This window comes from Melospiza melodia, chromosome 28 (assembly GCF_035770615.1).
Source record: "Melospiza melodia melodia isolate bMelMel2 chromosome 28, bMelMel2.pri, whole genome shotgun sequence".
NCBI lineage: Eukaryota > Metazoa > Chordata > Aves > Passeriformes > Passerellidae > Melospiza > Melospiza melodia.
The window spans coordinates 6384749-6402888 of record NC_086221.1 but is presented as its reverse complement, the minus strand read 5'-3'; the positions used below and the strand labels follow the sequence as shown (position 1 = coordinate 6402888).

The 18140-nt window shown below is 56.0% G+C and overlaps 1 protein-coding gene across 1 annotated transcript in view; it reads right to left on the bottom strand.

The window, feature by feature from the left end:
• PIK3C2B (phosphatidylinositol-4-phosphate 3-kinase catalytic subunit type 2 beta) overlaps positions 1 to 18140 on the bottom strand; it is a 38292-nt gene that overhangs the window by 4384 nt on the left and 15768 nt on the right. The window contains exons 10-22 of the mRNA XM_063177841.1: positions 17010 to 17043; positions 15437 to 15632; positions 11818 to 11940; positions 9691 to 9858; positions 8124 to 8235; positions 6184 to 6326; positions 4696 to 4884; positions 3478 to 3571; positions 3283 to 3377; positions 2341 to 2521; positions 922 to 1029; positions 750 to 842; positions 33 to 162 (exon numbers count right to left, since the gene is read on the bottom strand). Of these exons, the coding sequence (XP_063033911.1) occupies positions 33 to 162; positions 750 to 842; positions 922 to 1029; positions 2341 to 2521; positions 3283 to 3377; positions 3478 to 3571; positions 4696 to 4884; positions 6184 to 6326; positions 8124 to 8235; positions 9691 to 9858; positions 11818 to 11940; positions 15437 to 15632; positions 17010 to 17043 (1666 nt within the window). The remainder of the gene's footprint in view (positions 1 to 32; positions 163 to 749; positions 843 to 921; positions 1030 to 2340; positions 2522 to 3282; positions 3378 to 3477; positions 3572 to 4695; positions 4885 to 6183; positions 6327 to 8123; positions 8236 to 9690; positions 9859 to 11817; positions 11941 to 15436; positions 15633 to 17009; positions 17044 to 18140) is intronic.

Here is an 18140-nt window from a genome sequence, read left to right as displayed (position 1 = left end):
AGACCCCTGGGGACACCCAAACTCTGTCTCACCTCGCCCACGGCCGGTGGAGAAGCAGCGGAAGATGACCATGCGCATGTCCAGCCCCTCCTGCACCCAGATCTTGTTCATGATGCGGATCATCTGCAGCGTCAGCATGTCCTGCCGCAGGTCATCGCCACACTGCCGGGGGAAGAGCCACCAGAGCCATCAGAGTGCCATCAGGGCCAGGGGAGAACCATCAGGGCCAGGGGAGAACCATCAGGGCCACAGGAGAACCATCAAGACCAGGGGAGAATCATCAGGGCCACCAAAGCCACCAAAGCCATCAGAGCCATGGGACAACCATCAGAGCCCTCAGAGCCAGGGGAAAACCATCAGGGCCAGGGAAAAGCCACCAGAGCCATTTGAGAGCAATCAGAGACAGGGGAGAACCATCAGGGCCACCAAAGCCACCAGAGCCATCAGAGCCAGGGGAGAACCACTCGGGCCAGGGGGAGAGCCATCAGAGCCATCAGAGCCAGGGGAGAACCATCAGGGTCAGGGGAGTGCCATCAGGGCCACCAAAGCCACCAGAGCCATCATGGCCAGGGGAGAACCACTCGGGCCAGGGGAGAGCCATCAGGGCCACCAGAGCCATCAGAACCAAGGGAGAACCACCAGAGCCAGGGAGGAGCCACCAGAGCCACCAGAGCCCTCAGAGCCCAGAGCACGGGGATTCTCAGAGGGCTGTGCCAGGATCTGGGCACTCCCAAAGGCGCCGGGCTGACCTTGAAGATGACGCGGATGTTCTCCCCGAGTGGATCGACGTTCTGGAAGGAGAGCTTCAGCGGGACGGCGTTGGAGTTGAAGTAGGAGCAGTCCTGCCATGGGAAGGAGGTCAGGGCGAGCCGGGGGCGGGCAGGGAGCCCCCCGAGCCCCCTGGGACAGGCGGGCACTCACCCGGGGCACGATGCCCTTGACCAGCAGGCTGGGGCTGAGCGGGAGCCGGCACGAGCCGTGGGCCTTGAAGAACTGAGCCACGTCCTCCAGCCCCTCGCGCAGGATGGCCTGGGGGCGGGAACAAGTGGGGTCCGTGGGAATGAGATCCATGGGAATGGGGTGGGATTCATGGCAATGGGGTGGGGATGGGATGGGATCCATAGGAATGGGGTGGGATGGGATCCATGAGAATGGGATGGAATGGGATCCATTGGAGTGGGGTGGGAATGGGATGGGATCCATGGGAATGGGGTGGGGATGGGATCCATGAGAATGGGATGGAATGGGATCCATTGGAGTGGGGTGGGAATGGGATGGGATCCATGGGAATGGGGTGGGGATGGGATCCATGAGAATGGGATGGAATGGGATCCATTGGAGTGGGGTGGGAATGGGATGGGATCCATGGGAATGGGGTGGGGATGGGATCCATGAGAATGGGATGGAATGGGATCCATTGGAGTGGGGTGGGAATGGGATGGGATCCATGGGAATGGGGTGGGGATGGGATCCATGAGAATGGGATGGAATGGGATCCATTGGAGTGGGGTGGGAATGGGATGGGATCCATGGGAATGGGGTGGGGATGGGATCCATGAGAATGGGATGGAATGGGATCCATTGGAGTGGGGTGGGAATGGGATGGGATCCATGGGAATGGGGTGGGATGGGATGGGCAAGGAACAAGGTGGGAATGGGATGGGGAAGATGGGCATGGGATAGATGGGATGGGATGGAAATGGGATGAGATCCATTGGAATGGGATGGGGATGGGATGGAATCCATGGGAATGTGATGGGATGGGATGGACAAGGAACAAGGTGGGAATGGGATGGGGAGGATGGGCATGGGATAGGGTGGGATGGGATGGAATCCATGGGAATGTGATGGGATGGGATGGGCAAGGAACAAGGTGGGAATGGGATGGGGAAGATGGGCATGGAATAGGGTGGGATGGGATGGAAATGGGAATGTGATGGGATGGACAAGGAGCAAGGTGGGAATGGGATGGGATGGGATGGGCATGGGATAGGGTGGGATGGGATGGAAATAGAATGAGGTGGGCAAGGGATAGAGTGACCATGGAATAGGGCGGGCGTGGACAGGGTGGGGATGGGATGGGATGAGCAAGGAACAGTGTGACCATGGGATAGAAACGGGATAGAGAGGGGTGGACATGGGAAGGGGTCAGCATGGGATGGAGTATGCACAGAATATAGCAGGCAAAACCCGGGGTGGATGTGGGATAGGGTAGGACCATGATGGGATGAGGCAGGCATGGGACAGGAGGGGTGACAAGGTGTGGGACAGGGGGCTGGCGCCCAGCACCCCTGCACCCCTGCCAGCACCCTGGCACCCCTGCCAGCACCCAGCACCCACCTGGCGGGCGGATGGGGCGGCGTCGCGGACCTGCTGTGCCAGCCTGGCCAGCGTGCTGACCAACAGGCACTGCCGGTCAAACTCCTCGCGCAGCCCCTTCCCGCAGCAGCACAGCAGCGCTGCCAGCAGGTACTGGTACCGGATGCTGAACTGCGAGTCCTTGAGGCCGTCCTTCAGCAGCCTGCTGGGGACACAAGGGGTCAGGACAGGCTCGGGGTCCCACCCAGCTTGGGGACACATGGGGTCAGGCCAGGCTCAAGGTGCCCTTCTGGTTTGGGGACACATGGGGTCAGGCCAGGCTCAGGGTCCCGCCCAGCTTGGGGACATGCAGGCTCAGGCCAAGCTTGGGGACCCTACCAGACTGGGGACATTTGGGGTCAGGCCAGCCTCAGTGACTGCTCTCGTTTGGGGACATGTGAGGACAGGCCAAGCTCGGGGATCCTACCAGACTGGGGACATGTGAGGACAGGCCAGGCTCAAGGTGCCCCTTTGGTGTGGGGACACGTGGGGACAGGCCAGGCTTGGGAATCCAACCAGACTGGGGACATGCAGGGTCAGGCCAGCCTCAGGGTCCACTCTGGTTTGGGGACATGTGGGATCAAGCCAGCCTCAGGGTCCTGCTTGCCTTGGGGTCACACGGGGTCAGGCCAGGCTCAGGGTCCCTCCCTAGCTTGGGGACACGTGGGTTCAGGCCAATTTCAGGGTCCCCTCTGGTTTGGGGACATATGAAGACAGGCCAGGCTCAGGGTGCCCCTCTCGTTTGGGGACACCCAGGGTCAGGCCAGCCTCAGGGACTGCTCTCGTCTGGGGACACGTGAGGGGCTCAGGGTTCCCTCTGGTTTGGGGACACTTGGAGTCAGGCCAGCCTCAGGGACCATTCTGGTTTGGGGACACGCAGGGTCAGGCCAGCCTCAGGGTGCCCCCAGATCCCCCCAAACCCACCAGAAGAAGTAGTGTGTGATCTTCAGGTCACAGATGGCCCTCTTCATGAGGAAGCGCACCAGGGGGCTGTCCAGGTAGCACTCGTACTTCAGGGCCTGCACAGGGACAGTGTCACAGTGTCACAGTGTCACAGGGGCACAGGGGCACGGTGGCACCGGCGGACACCCCGTGGCACATCCCGGTGCCACCACGCACCTGCACCAGCTGGGGCAGGTAATCCAGCAGCTCCATGTCCGAGATGGAGTCAATCCACTGCACGGCCGTCCTCCTCACCTCCTGGTCGGGGAACCTGCAGCCAGGACACGTTCCATGGGGTGACAGTGCCCTCCTGTGAGAGTCTGTCTGAATTTTCCCTCATCTGCCTCACGATCGTCATTTGGGGAGCACTGAAGAGAAGACCCCCCCCTGTCTAGAATCTCTGGCTCTGAAGGAGAAAGTCACACAGGCCAACAAGGCCCTGAGACGTGAGAGCATTGCTGAGTTATTGTTTTCACAGGTGTGTTTGCTGTATGCTAAGAAGGGGCACCGTGCCCTTTGTGCAACAACAGCCTTGGGAGCTGTCCCACCTCTCAGCCTGGCTGGACTTCTCCTGAGTCTCCCACAGAAGACCCTCACTCATTTACAACCACAGTGACAGACAGACTGAGATATAAGCCATCAAGGACTGAGACGTGGAACCCCCATGTGAAAAAGCTCCTTTCCATCAAGGACTGAGACGTGGAACCCCCATGTGAAAAAGCTCCTTTCCATCAAGGACTGAGATATGGAACCCCCATGTGCAAAGGCCCCTCTCCATCAAGGACTGAGACACGGAACCCCCATGTGCAAAGGCCCCTCTGCTCCTTCCAAGGACTGGAACTGAAACCTCCAGCCTGGGGCAGGTGTGTGGGGGACCAAAGCTGACCAAAGCGAGATGTTTGCCTGCAGGTGTGACCACTGGACACAAAAACAATGGCTCTCGTTTACTGCTGAGAACATGGACTATCTGTTACATCTGTTCCTTATTGTATCTGTTTCCCCCCATCACAATTTCCAATAGAATTATCATAATAAAAACCTCTGAGTTAGCAAGAGATTTTGAGATCTCCCCAGCGTAACAGGCGGATCCTCGACTGGACCAAAGGATTTTGTCTCTATGTTTGGTAGATATATCCCCCTCTTTCTCTCTCTCTCTTTTCTCTCTTTATCTTTTTCTCTCCCTTAACCCCTCTATCACATTTTGCTGGGGTCACTCAATAAAGCCGCATTTATTTTGATTATTACCGCAAACCCCCTTGTACCATGTCGGTTTTTTTGCACCCTGACATCACCCCAAAAAAACCATCGCAACATCCATTCACTAGGACAGGTGACACCTCCCGCCACCGCCACATGGCACCAAGTGTCCCCGCAGTGTCCCCACAGCCCCCTTACGTGGCGTGCAGCAGCCCCAGGGCGTCCTGGTGGCTCATGGAGCTCCACTGGCTGAGCAGGGCGTAGATGTCGGGCAGGCAGCCCCAGTCCCAGCCGGGGGCACTGGCCAGCAGCATGGGCAGCGCGCCGGGGGACGCGTGGCAGTGGCAGCGCTTCTCCCACAGCCGCTGCCGGTCCGCGTCCGTCAGCCTGGGGGGACACGGGGACAGCGTCAGCCTGAGGGGTACGGGTGGCAGGGGGGGGAAAATGGGGACGAGGTGGCATCCCTGTGACCCCAAAACGTGTGGGAGGGTGAGGAGGTGGCATCCCTGTGACCCCCAAAATACATAGGAGGTTGGGGAGGTGACATTCCTGTGACCCCCAAAACACGTGGATGGGATGGGGCTGGAAGGTCAGGGAAGTGGCACCCCTCTGCTGCACTGTGCAAGGATTAAATGGGGCTGGCAGGATTGGGAGGTGGCATCCCTGTGACCCCAAAACATGCGGGAGGGTGAGGAGGTGGCATCCCTGTGCCCCCAGAACACATGGGACATAGGGGAGGTGGCATCCCTGTGCCCCACTGTGCATGGAGAGAATGGCGCAGGCAGGACTGGGAGGTGGCACCCCTGTGCCCCCAGAACACATGGGAGGTTGGGGAGGTGACATTCCTGTGACCCTAAAGCATGTGGGAGGGTGAGGAGGTGGCATCCCTGTGACCCCAAAACACATGGGACATAGGGGAGGTGGCAGCCTGTGCCCCACTGTGCATGGAGAGAATGGCGCAGGCAGGACTGGGAGGTGGCACCCCTGTGCCCCCAGAACACATGGGAGGTTGGGGAGGTGACATTCCTGTGACCCTAAAGCATGCGGGAGGGTGAGGAGGTGGCATCCCTGTGATCCCAAAACACGTGGGAACTCAGGGAGGTGGCATCCTTGTGCCCCACTGTGCATGGAGAGAAGGGGGCTGGCAGGACTGGGAGGAGGCATCCCCTGCCTGGGGGGACTGAGCTGTCCCTGCCTGTCCCCATGCCCAGGGACCCCCGAGCCAGCCCCGCTGTCCTTTGGGCAGCTGCTGACACCCGATCCCCCTGGGACAGCTCTGTCAGTGCCAGCCTGGCCGTGGCACCATCAGCTGTCCCCACGGAGGGGACAACAACGAGATCAGAGCACAGGAGACCCCCAGCTCCAAAATCCCCCTGGGCAGCTCTGGCAGTGCCAGCCTGGCCATGGCACCGTCAGCTGTCCCCAAGGAGGGGACAACAGTGAAAGCAGAACCCCCAGCTCCAAAATCCCCATCCCTGGAGGGAGGGACATCCCTGTGTGTGCTGAGGGGTGTCACCAGTGTGCCCTGAGGGGTGTCACCAGTGTCTCCCCTCAGGTTTATTTACCAATAAAGGGATTTTTTCTGCATGGCCTCCCGCCCAGGGAGGGACACCCCTGTGTGTGCTAAGGGGTGTCACCAGTGTCCCCTGAGGGGTGTCACCAGTGTCCCCCTCCATGTTTATTTACCAATAAAGGGATTTTTTCTGCATGGCCTCCCGCAGCTGGCGCTGATCCTCCTCCCCCAGGCTGCCGAAGTCGTAGCTGGGGCCGGGCTCGGCCGCGGGCGGGCTGGTGAACTTCACCTCGAAGGCTGAGGTGGGGAAGTCGATCTGGGGCAGAGGCACAGGGTGAGGGTAAAGGGTTTGAAAATCATAAAATTCGGGGAATTAGAAAGAAGCTAGACTTGGTGGGGAAAAATGTTAAAAATAGACTCTGAGAATGTTAGGCTTTGTGTTTGTCACATCATGTGGAATTGCACCTGCGTAAGCAGCATGTGATAAATGATATAATTGTTAGATGTGATGATTGTTCAGTAATTAAATATAATTATAATTATAATTATAATTATAATATAATAAATATAATATAATAAATATAATATAATATAATATAATATAATATAATAAATATAATAAATATAATATAATATAATATAATATAATATAATATAATATAATATAATATAATATAATATAATATAATATAATATAATATAATATAATATAATATAATATAATATAATATAATATAATATTATATTATATTATATTATATTATATTATATTATATTATATTATATTATATTATATTATATATCATAAAATAAATATAATTTAATATATTATAATATTATGATATGATATTATATTACAATTATAATTATTATAATATAATAAATAGAATAAATATTCATTATATTATAATTTATTATATTATAATATAATAAATATAACCATTGTTTAATCGTAGGAAGAATCATGAGGAACTATGTTAGAAGTTTGAGGGGGGCCACGAGGAGCCCGTGCTTGAATGAAATCTATGTATACAATAGAACAACATAAATTTAATAATTAATAATTGCACCTGTGTAAACAGTATATGATAAATTATATAATTGTTAGACGTGATGATAGTTTAGTAATTAAACATAATTATAATTATAATATTATAATAAATATTCATTATATTATAATTTATTAATAAATATAATCATTGTTTAATCGTAGGAAGAATCATGAGGAACCATGTTAGAAGTTTGAGGGGGGCCACGAGGAGCCCGTGCTTGAATGAAATCTATGTATACAATACAACATAAACAACATGTTTAATAATTAATAAACAACATAAGTATGTTGTTTATTTACATAAGTAAACAACATAAGTTTAATAATTAATAAATGCACCTGTGTAAACAGTATATGATAAATGATATAATTGTTAGATGTGATGATTGTTCAGTAATTAAACATAATTATAATTATAATATTATAATATAATAAATATTCATTATATTATAATTTATTATATTAGTATATAATGAATATAATCATTGTTTAATCGTAGGAAGAATCATGAGGAACTATGTTGGAAGTTTGAGGGGGGCCACGAGGAGCCCGTGCTTGAATGAAATCTATGTATACAATAGAACAACATAAATTTAATAATTAATAATTGCACCTGTGTAAACAGTATATGATAAATTATATAATTGTTAGACGTGATGATAGTTTAGTAATTAAACATAATTATAATTATAATATTATAATAAATATTCATTATATTATAATTTATTAATAAATATAATCATTGTTTAATCGTAGGAAGAATCATGAGGAACCATGTTAGAAGTTTGAGGGGGGCCACGAGGAGCCCATGCTTGGATGAAATCCGTGCATACCATAGAACAGCATAAGTTTAATAATTACCATGGAAGTTACATAATGATAAAATATAAAAACATGTTCACCCCGAGCCCACGTTGGAGCCAGATTTGGGTTGGTACCCCTGGCACCCAGAGCTCTTTGATAAAAGCACCTGCCCAGGATCATTCTCGTGACTGTGTGATTCTGAACTCAACAAGGGCACCCCCGTAGGGGTTTTGGGGGGCTCTGTGCCCCAGCACGCACCTGCAGGATGACGCTGTCGGGCTGGTTGAAGTTTGGGGCGCTGGACCTGGCCCTGGAGTTGTCCTGGGTGGCCGGCCACAGGCCGAGGAGCTTCCTGCCGCAGGTCAGGACCCTGGGGGCACAAAGGGCGGCACTGGGGGGGCACTGTGCCGGGCACGGGGGTGGCACTGCTGCTGCTGCTGAGCTCAGGCACTGGGGACCGCCAGGGTGCTGGGGACACGGAGGTTTTTGGGGATCTCGTGGCACTGGGGACCCTCCTGTGCCCCCCAGGGATGCCAGCCCAGCCCCTTGCCACGCACAGAGTGCTGGGGACCCCACTGAACTGGGGTCACCAAGGGTCTGGGGACCCCAAGGTTCTGGGGACCCTCCTGTGCCCCCCAGGGATGCCAGCCCAGCCCTGTGCTCATGGCACTGGGGACCCCAATGCACTGGGGACCCTCCTGTGCCCCCCAGGGATGCCAGCACAGTCCCTCCCTGTGCCCAGGGTGCACAGAAACCCGTGGCACTGGGGACCCTGAGGTTCTGGGGACCCCATGAGCCTGGGGACTCTCCTGTGTCCCCCAGGGATGCCAGCCCAGCCCTGTGCCCATGGCACTGGGGACCCTGAGGTTCTGGGGACTCCATGAGCCTGGGGACCCTCCTGTGTCCCCCAGGGATGCCAGCCCAGCCCTGTGCTCATGGCACTGGGGACCCCAATGCTCTGGGGACCCTCCTGTGCCCCCCAGGGATGCCAGCCCAGCCACTCGCCATGCCCAAGGTGCTGGGAACCCCATGGCACCTGGGACCCCGAGGTTCTGGGAACCCCAATGTTCTGGGGACCCCACGGCACTGGGGACCCTCCTGTGCCCCAGGGATGCCAGCCCAGCCCTTTGCTGTGCCCAGGGCATCCCGCAGTGCTGTGGACCCCAAGGTTCTGAGGACCTCAAAATGCTGGGGACTCTCCTGTGCCACCCAGGGATGCCAGCCCAGTCCCTCCCTGTGCCCAGAACCCCATGGCACTGGGGACCCCAAGGTTTTGGAGACCCTAAAATGCTGGGGACCCTCCTGTCTTCCCAAGAGATGCCAGCCCAGCCATTCATTGTGCCCAGGGGACCCCACAGTACTGGGTCACCCACATCGAGGTTCTGGGGACCCCACGGCACTGGGTACTCTCCTGTGCCCCCCCAGGGATGCCAGCCCAGCCCTGTGCCCATGGCACTGGGGACCCCGAGGTTCTGGGTACCCTCCTGTGCCCCCCAGGGATGCCAGCCCAGCCCTGTGCTCATGGCACTGGGGACCCCGAGGTTCTGGGTACCCTCCTGTGCCCCCCAGGGATGCCAGCCCAGCCCTGTGCCCATGGCACTGGGGACCCCAAGGTTCTGGGGACCCTCCTGTGCCCCCCAGGGATGCCAGCCCAGCCCTGTGCTCATGGCACTGGGGACCCTGAGGTTCTGGGGACCCCGAGGTTCTGGGTACCCTCCTGTGCCCCCCAGGGATGCCAGCCCAGCCCTGTGCCCATGGCACTGGGGACCCCAATGCTCTGGGTACCCTCCTGTGCCCCCAGGGATGCCCAGCACGCCCCACGTACTGCCTGAAGTTGAAGAGGGGGGTGGTGACCCAGCCCAGGGCCTCGGGGACGCGCCGCTGTTTGTTGGTGTCACAGGAGCCGCCCGGGGGTGGCACGGGCACGGCGAACAGGGTGACGCTGAGCAGGGTCTCCCGGGGCAGCCGGTTCACCTGCACCGGGAAGCAAATCCTGCAGGAGAGAGGGAGGGGCAGGCTCGGAGTGCCAGGGATGGGCACGGGGTGGTGGAGATGGGCACGGGGTGCTGGGGATGGATCAGGGTGCCAGGGATGGGCACAGGATGTCAGGGATGGGCTGGGATGGGCTCAGGGATGTCAGGGATGGGCTTGGGGTGGTGGAGATGGGATCAGGGTGCCAGGGATGGGCATGGAGTGCTGGGATGGGCACGGGGTGCTGGGGATGGGCTCAGGGTGGTGGGGATGGGCTTGGGGTGCCAGGGATGGGTTCAGGGTGCCAGGAACTGGCTCAAGGTGTCAGGGATGAGCTCAGAGTGCCAGAGATGGGCTCAGGGTGCCAGGGACCAGCTCAAGGTGTCAGGGATGGGCTCAGGGTGTCAGGGATGGGCTCAGGATGCAGGGGATGGGCTCAGAGTGTTGGGGATGGGGTCAGAGTGCCAGGGATCAGCTCAGGGTGCTGGGGATGGGCTCAGGGTGCCAGGGATGGGCTCAGGGTGCCAGGGACCAGCTCAAGGTGTCAGGGATGGGCTCAGGATGCAGGGGATGGACTCAGGGTGTTGGGGATGGGCTCAGAGTGCCAGGGACCAGCTCAGGGTGCCAGGGATGGGCTCAGGGTTGTGGGGATGGGCTCGGGATGCCAGGGACCAGCTCAGGGTGCAGGGGATGGGCTCAGGGTTGTGGGGATGGGCTCAGGGTGCCAGGGACCAGCCCAGGGTGCAGGGGATGGGCTCAGGATGCCAGGGATGGGCTCGGGATGCCAGGGACTAGCTCAGGGTGCAGGGGATGGGCTTGGGGTGCAGGGGATGGGCTCAGGGTGTTGGGGATGGGCTCGGGGTGGTGGGGATGGGCTCAGAGTGCCAGGGACCAGCTCAGGGTGCAGGGGATGGGCTCGGGGTGCTGGGCACAGACTCAAGGTGCCAGGGACAGGATCAGGGTGTCAGGGACCAGCTCAGGGTGCCAGGAATGGGCTCAGGGTGCCAGGGATGGGCTTGGGGTGCCAGGGAGTGGCTCTGGGTGCTGGGGATGAGCTCAGGGTGGCAGAGACAGGCTCAGGATGCCAGGGACCAGCTCAGGGTGCCAGAGATGGACTGAGGTGCAGGGGACAGGCTCAGGGTGCAGGGAATGGGCTCTGGGTGGTGGGGATGAGATCAGGGTGCCAGGGACAGGCTCAGGGTGCCAGAGACGGGCTCAGGGTGCCAGGGACTGCCTCTCCCAGTCCCCTCCTTGGGATGCCCCAGGAGAGCACAGCCCTAGAGCTGCCTTTCCTGTGGGCACCAGGGTGTCCTTGGAAGTCCCTGAAAGTCCCCGAAATCCCTGAAGCCCCTGAAACCCCTAAAACCCCTGAAGTCCCTGAAGCCCCTGGAGTCCCTGAAGTCCCTGAAGCCCCTGAAGTCCCTGAAGCCCCTGAAGTCCCAGCCACCCCGCAGGTCTGGGCACAGCCAGCTGGAGCTCCAGGAACCCCCGGCTGCCCTCTCTGCCCCACGCAGGGCCAGGGCCCTCCTTGGGGAGCCCCGCCGGGCACTGACCTTGCCCCACAAGCCAGGAGGGACCCCCGGGGCTGGGATTCCTCTGTGCCGCTCCCGGGGCTGGCAGCTACATCCCGCGGGAAGGACGGACGGGGCAGGATCCCCTGGGAAGGGTCCCCAGGATCGCCGCGCTCGCCGCCGTCCCTGTCCTTGGGGGCACCGGCGCCGTCTAAATTTATCCCGTCCCATCCCCACCTCCTGTGCCACTCTGGATGCCGGGCATGGCGAAGGATCAGCACGGCCTCCCCGCCTGCTCCCGGCGCTATTTTGGGAGCAGATCCCCTTTCCCGGGCGTTGCTATTTCCGGGCGATGACACAAAAACTTCCAAGGCCCAAAAAAAAAAATAAAAAGGCGAGGAGGAGAGGAGGAGCAAGGGAGGGGAGGATGATGGTGAGGATGATGAAGGTAGAGCGGGTGGGGGCCTTACTGCTGGTCCCAAATGATGAGGTGGAAGAGGTATTTGTAGACGTGGGCCTTCCTGGTGAGCAGGGGACTGCACAGCTCCTTCCCGCCGTGGCTGAGGGAGCACGAGAGGTAGAAATCTTCATAACTGCGGGAGAAACACCCAATGAGACATGTGGGGCCACCTGAGCCCCTAAATCCTGCCCCGAGGATGGGAAATAGGTGGGGCTTTACCTGGGCCACCTGAGCCCCTAAATCCTGCACCGAGGATGGGAAAGGAGTGGGGCTTTACCTGGATCATCAGAACCTCTAAATCCTTCCCCAATGATGGGAAAGCCCAGACCATCAGAACCCCTAAATCCTGCCTCAAGGATGGAAAAAGGGTGGGGCTTAACCTGGGTCACCAGAACCACTAAATCCTTCCCCAATAATAGGTAAACCTGGATCACCAGAGCCCCTAAATCCTGTCCCAAGGATGGAAAAGAGGAGGGCTTTACCCAGGCCACCAGAACCCCTAAATCCTGTCCCAAGGATGGGAAAACCCAGATCATCAGAACCTCTAAATCCTGCCACAAGGATGGAAAAGGGGTGGTGGGGCTTTACCCAGGCCACCAGAGCCCCTAAATCGTTCCCTAGAGATGGGAAAACCTGGATCACAGAACCTCTAAATCCTACCCCAAGGATGGGAAAGGAGTGGGGCTTAATCTGGGCCACCAGAATGTGTAAATCCTTCCCCAAGGATGGGAAAACCTGGACCACCAGAGCCCCTAAATCCTGCCTCGAGGATGGAAAATGGGTGGGGCTTTACCTGGGCCACCAGAACACCTAAATCGCATTCTGAGGATGGAAAAGAGGGGGGGCTTTACCAGGATCATCAGAACCCCTAAATCCTTCCCCAAGGGTGGGAAACTCTGGATCACCAGAGCCCCTAAATCCTGTCCCGAGGATGGGAAAATCTGGATTACCAGAGCCCCTAAATCCTGCCCCCAGTGATGGGAAAGGAGTGGGGCTTAACCTGGGTCACCAGAACCCTTAAATCCTGCCCCAAGGATGGGAAAACCTGGATCATCAGAACCTCTAAATCCTGTCCCAAGGATGGAAAATAGGTGGGGCTTTACCTGGGCCATCTGAGCCCCTAAATCCAGTCCCAAAGAATGGGAAAACCTGGATCATCAGAACCCCTAAATCCCGTCCTGAGGATGGAAAAGGGGTGAGGCTTTTCCAAAGCCACCAGAACCCCTAAATTGTTTCCCAAGGAAGGGAAAACCTGGATCACAGAACATCTAAATCCTTCCCCAAGGATGGGAAGGGAGCGGGGCTTTACCTGGACCACCAGAACCCTGAAATCCTGCCCCAATAATGGGAAAACTCAGACCACCAGAGCCCCTAAATCCTTCCCCGAGGAGGAGAGAGGGGTGAGGCTTTACTCAGATCACCAGAGCCCCTAAATCCTGCCCCGAGGATGGGAAAGGGGGACAGAACGGGGACAGAACGGGGACAGAACGGGGCCATTTCCCCCTCCCGATGTCCCCAGCACCATATGGCACGGCGCATTCCGGCACACGGGGGGGCCCTGCCATGTGGCAGGTGCCGAGCGACAATCCGGGCAGGGCTGCGACAATCCGGGCAGGGCCGCGACAATCCGGGCAGGGCTGCGGGGCGCGGGGGTCAGGGGCTGCCGGCATTTCCCAGGCTCGCCGCTTTGTTCGGAGCCACTCACCAAGGGGAATACATTAAGGACAAGGACAAAGGCGAGGGGTCCCCGGCGGGGCGGCTCTGCCGGCGCCGCTGCCGCCACCCCCCGGTCCCCTCCCGGTCGCCTCGCGGTCCCCCCGCGCCGGGCACGGGCACGGAGGAGCGGAACAAAAGGGGCCACGCCGCTGGCGCGGGGCGCGGGGCCATCTGTCACCTCCCCCGGGTGGCCTCGGGATGAGCCAGCCCGGCCCGAGATGCGGCGACATCGCGCCCTGGATGGCAGTGCCAGCGATGCCTGGGGACACGCTCTGGGATTTTGGGGTGTCACAGTGCCAGTGTTCCCAGGAACGTGCTGGGATTTTGGGGTGTCCTAGACACACTGTGGGATTTTGGGGTGTCACAGTGCCAGCGATCCTGGGAACATGCTCTGGGATTTTGGGGTGTCTCAGTGCCAGCATTCCCAGGAACATACAGTGGGATTTTGGGGTGTCCCAGTGGCAGCGATCCTGGGGACACGCTCTGGGATTTTGGGGTGTCCCAGTGCCAGCGTTCCCAGGAACGTGCTGGGATTTTGGGGTGTGCTAGACACACTGTGGGATTTTGGGGTGTCCCAGTGCCAGCATTCCTGGGCACATGCTCTGGGATTTTGGCGTGTCACAGTGCCAGCGATCCTGGGGACATGCTCTGGGATTTTGGGGTCTCCCAGTGCCAGTGTTCCCAGGAACGTGCTGGGATTTTGGGGTGTCCCAGTGCCAGCATTCCTGGGAACATGCTCTGGGATTTTGGGGTGTCCCAGTGCCAACATTCTCAGGTGTGCTGGAATTTTGGGGTGTCCTAGACACACTGTGGGATTCTGGGGTGTCCCAGTGCCAGCATTCCTGGGAACACGCTCTGGGATTTTGGGGTGTCACAGTTCCAGCGATCCTGGGAACATGCTCTGGGATTTTGGGGTGTCACAGTGCCAGCGATCCCAGGAATATGCTGGGTTTTTGGGGTGTCCCAGTGCCAACACCCTCAGATGTGCTGGGATTTTGGGGTGTCCCAGCGCCAGCATTGCCAGGAACATTTTGTTTTTTGTTAACTCTGCCAGGTTTGGTTTTTGTGGTTTTTTTGCACTATTGCATTTGTATTTGTAATTTCCTCAATAAAGAGCTATTATTCCTAACCCCACATCTTTACCTGCGAACCCCTTAATTTCAAAACTATAATAATTCAGATTATAGGGTTTATAGGATTAAAGGAGAGGGTTTACATTTTCCATTTCAGGGGAGGTTCCTGCCTTCCTTAGCAGCCACTTGGCTTTGCAAAGCAGGTGAGGGGTCATCACCTGGCTGCCCAGGTGATGGGGATGCTGTTGGTGGCAGGTGAGGGGGGCGTTACCTGGCGGCCCAGGTGATGGGGATGTGGTGGGTGGCGTAAACGGTGAAGGCCAGGGGACAGGCAGGTGAGGGGGCATTACCTGGTGGCCCAGATGATGGCATGAAGGTTGAGGGGCAGGTGAGGGCGTTACCTGGTGGCCCAGGTGATGGGGATGCAGTGGGTGGCATAGATGGTGAAGGCCAGGGGACAGGCAGGTGAGGGGGCATTACCTGGCTGCCCAGGTGATGGGGTGAAGGGCAGAGGGCAGGTTCAGGCCTTACCTGGTGGCCCAGGTGATGGGGATGCGGTAGGTGGCAGGTTCAGGCCTTACCTGGCGGCCCAGGTGATGGGGTGAAGGGCAGGTGGCAGGTGAGGGGGCATTACCTGGTGGCCCAGGTGATGGGGTGAAGGGCAGGGGGCAGGTGAGGGGGGCATTACCTGGCTGCCCAGGTGATGGAGATGCTGTTGGTGGCAGGTGAGGGGGCGTTACCTGGTAGCCCAGGTGATGGAGATGCTGTTGGTGGCAGGTGAGGGCGTTACCTGGTGGCCCAGGTGATGGGGATGTGGTGGGTGGCAGGTTCAGGCCTTACCTGGTGGCCCAGGTGATGGGGATGCGGTGCGTGGCGTACACGGTGAAGGCCAGCGGGCAGGTGAGCAGCCGCGCCTCCTGCGCCACGCCCAGCTCGCGGCTCCCGGGCGCGGCCGTCTGGAAGTCGGCGTTGAAGGTGCTGCAGTAGAGCTCCACCAGGTTGAGGATGGCGGCCGTGAGGCTCTCCACGATCTTCTCTGTGGGAGACACGGATGGGGAACTGTCAGTGCCTCGGGGATCCGTCAATCCCTCAGAAACAGCGGCAGGGATCCAACGATCCCTCAGGAAAACATGGACAGGGATCCATCGATCCCTCAGGGAAATGTGGACAGGGATCCATCGATCCCTCAGGGAAACATGGAAAGGGATCCATCGATCCCTCAGGGAAATGTGGACAGGGATCCACCAATCCTTCAGGAAAACATGGAGAGGGATCCATCAATCCCTCATGGAAACATGGACAGGGATCCATCGATCCCTCAGGGAAATGTGGACAGGGATCCATCAGTCCCTCAGGAAAACATGGATAGGGATCCATCAATCCCTCATGGATTCATTGATCCCTCAGGGAAACATGGAGAGGGATCCATCAATCTGTCATGGAAACATGGACAGGGATCCATTGATCCTTCAGGGAAACATGGACAGGGATCCACTGATCCCTCAGGGAAACATGGACAGGGATCCACTGATCCCTCAGGGAAACATGGACAGGGATCCACTGATCCCTCAGGGAAATGTGGACAGGGATCCATCAGTCCCTCAGGGATCTGTCAGTCCCTCAGGAAAACATGGAGAGGGATCCATCAATCCCTCATGGAAACATGGACAGGAATCCATTGATCCCCTCAGGAAACGTGGACAGGGATCCATCAATCCTTCAGGGAAACATGGATGGGAATCCATCAATCCCTCATGGATTCATCGATCCCTCAGGGAAAACGCGGACAGGGATCCGTCAGTCCCTCAGGGAAACATGGACAGGGATCAATCAATCCATGGACAAGGATCCACCAATCCCTCAGGGAAACATCTGTCAGTCCCTAAGGGATCCATCAATCCCTCAGGGATCAGCCAGTCCCTCAGGGAAACAAGGGAAGGGATCCATTGATCCCTTAGGAATTCATTAATCCCTCAAGGATCCATTGATTGTTCATGGATACATCAATCCATTAGGAATCCATGAATCCCTCTGAGATCCGTCAATCCCTCAAGGATCCATCAATCCCTCAGGGAAACACGGACAGGGATCCATCGATCCCTCATGGATCCATCAATCCCTCGGGGATCCATCCCTCAAATCTGGATTTGGGACCCCCCATGCTGCTTCCCCTCTACTCAGGAATGAATTAATGATGGGGGAATTCCAAACTTCCCAATTGGACTAAGGGAAATTCCAAATTTTCCATTTGAACAACACCCCCCAAAATCCTCTTTTTTTTTTTTCCTTTTTTAACCAGACTGGTTTCCAACCCGTTTTTTGGCCTCGAGAACTGAAGAGGGAGGAGGGGTTTGAAGATGAAAGGCATGGCACGAACTTGAGCCCAGAAAGGGGAGCAGGAGAAGAGAAATACCTCGATTTTCCCTCTTGGCCAGAACACTTGGATCCTGCGGAGGGAAAGGAAAAAAAAAAAGAAACACACACACGAAAAAAATTGAGAAACCACCAAAAAATTGAGAAACGACCAAAAAAAAGAGAGAAACCACCAAAAAAAAAAAAAAAAAAAAAAAAAAAGAAACCACAAAAAAAAGGAAAAAAAGGAGAGAAACCACAAAAAAAAAAATAAAAAGAAGAAACCCCTAAGTGCTGCCAAGGCAGATTTTACGTAACCACCCCAGGCTGCCAGATCCAGGCTGCTCCCGGCTATTGAGGGATTTTCCACGTGGTGGAAAGGAGGGAAAAGAGCCAGATGTGACAATTTTCTTTTCTCCTCCCACTCCTGGCTAAGTTCCCCCGGGTTGCAAGATAAGTGTGGATCTGTTAAAGGTGGAGCAGTTATCTTCTCTTCAATGGGCATTTTTCTTTATCTGTTCTACAACCAATCCTCCCTCCAGGAGCTCTCTGCTGTTAATGGGCCATTAATTATTAATTATCTGCTGTTAATGAGCCAGCGAGTGTCCCTGCAGGGCTGATCCAATCCCAGCATCCCATGGGGAGCTGCCCCGCCCAGGGGAGGAGCCAAGCATTCCTACCTGGGTACAATCTGGGTCTGGCACAGCACAGCAGCCTTTGCCCCCTGCATTGCCAGAGGAGCAGCTTTCTGCTGCCCTGCACGGCCAGAGGGAGCCCAGGCCCATCTGCAGCAGCCCTGGAGCTGCAGAGGAAAACTCCCGCCTTGTGCAGGATCCCTGCTGCAGCAGAGCCACAGCTGGCACTGCAGGAGGGCTGAGCCCCCGTGGGTGGGGCTGGGACACCGCCCTGGCACACAGGGGGCAGGGCACGCTCGGACCCTTCCAGCGCTTTGGTTTGTACCATTGCGTTTGTATTTTTAATTTTTCCTAACAAAAAACTGATATTCCTATTGCCATATCTTTGCCTGAGAGCCCCTTAATTTCAAAATTATAATGATTTGAAGGGAGGGAGTTTACATTTTCCATTTCAGGGGAGGCTCTTGCCTTCCTCAGCAGAACCTGTCTGCCCAAACCAAGACACCCACAAATCATCTTCCAGCTCAGGATAATAAAGAACTGTTACTCTTATTCCC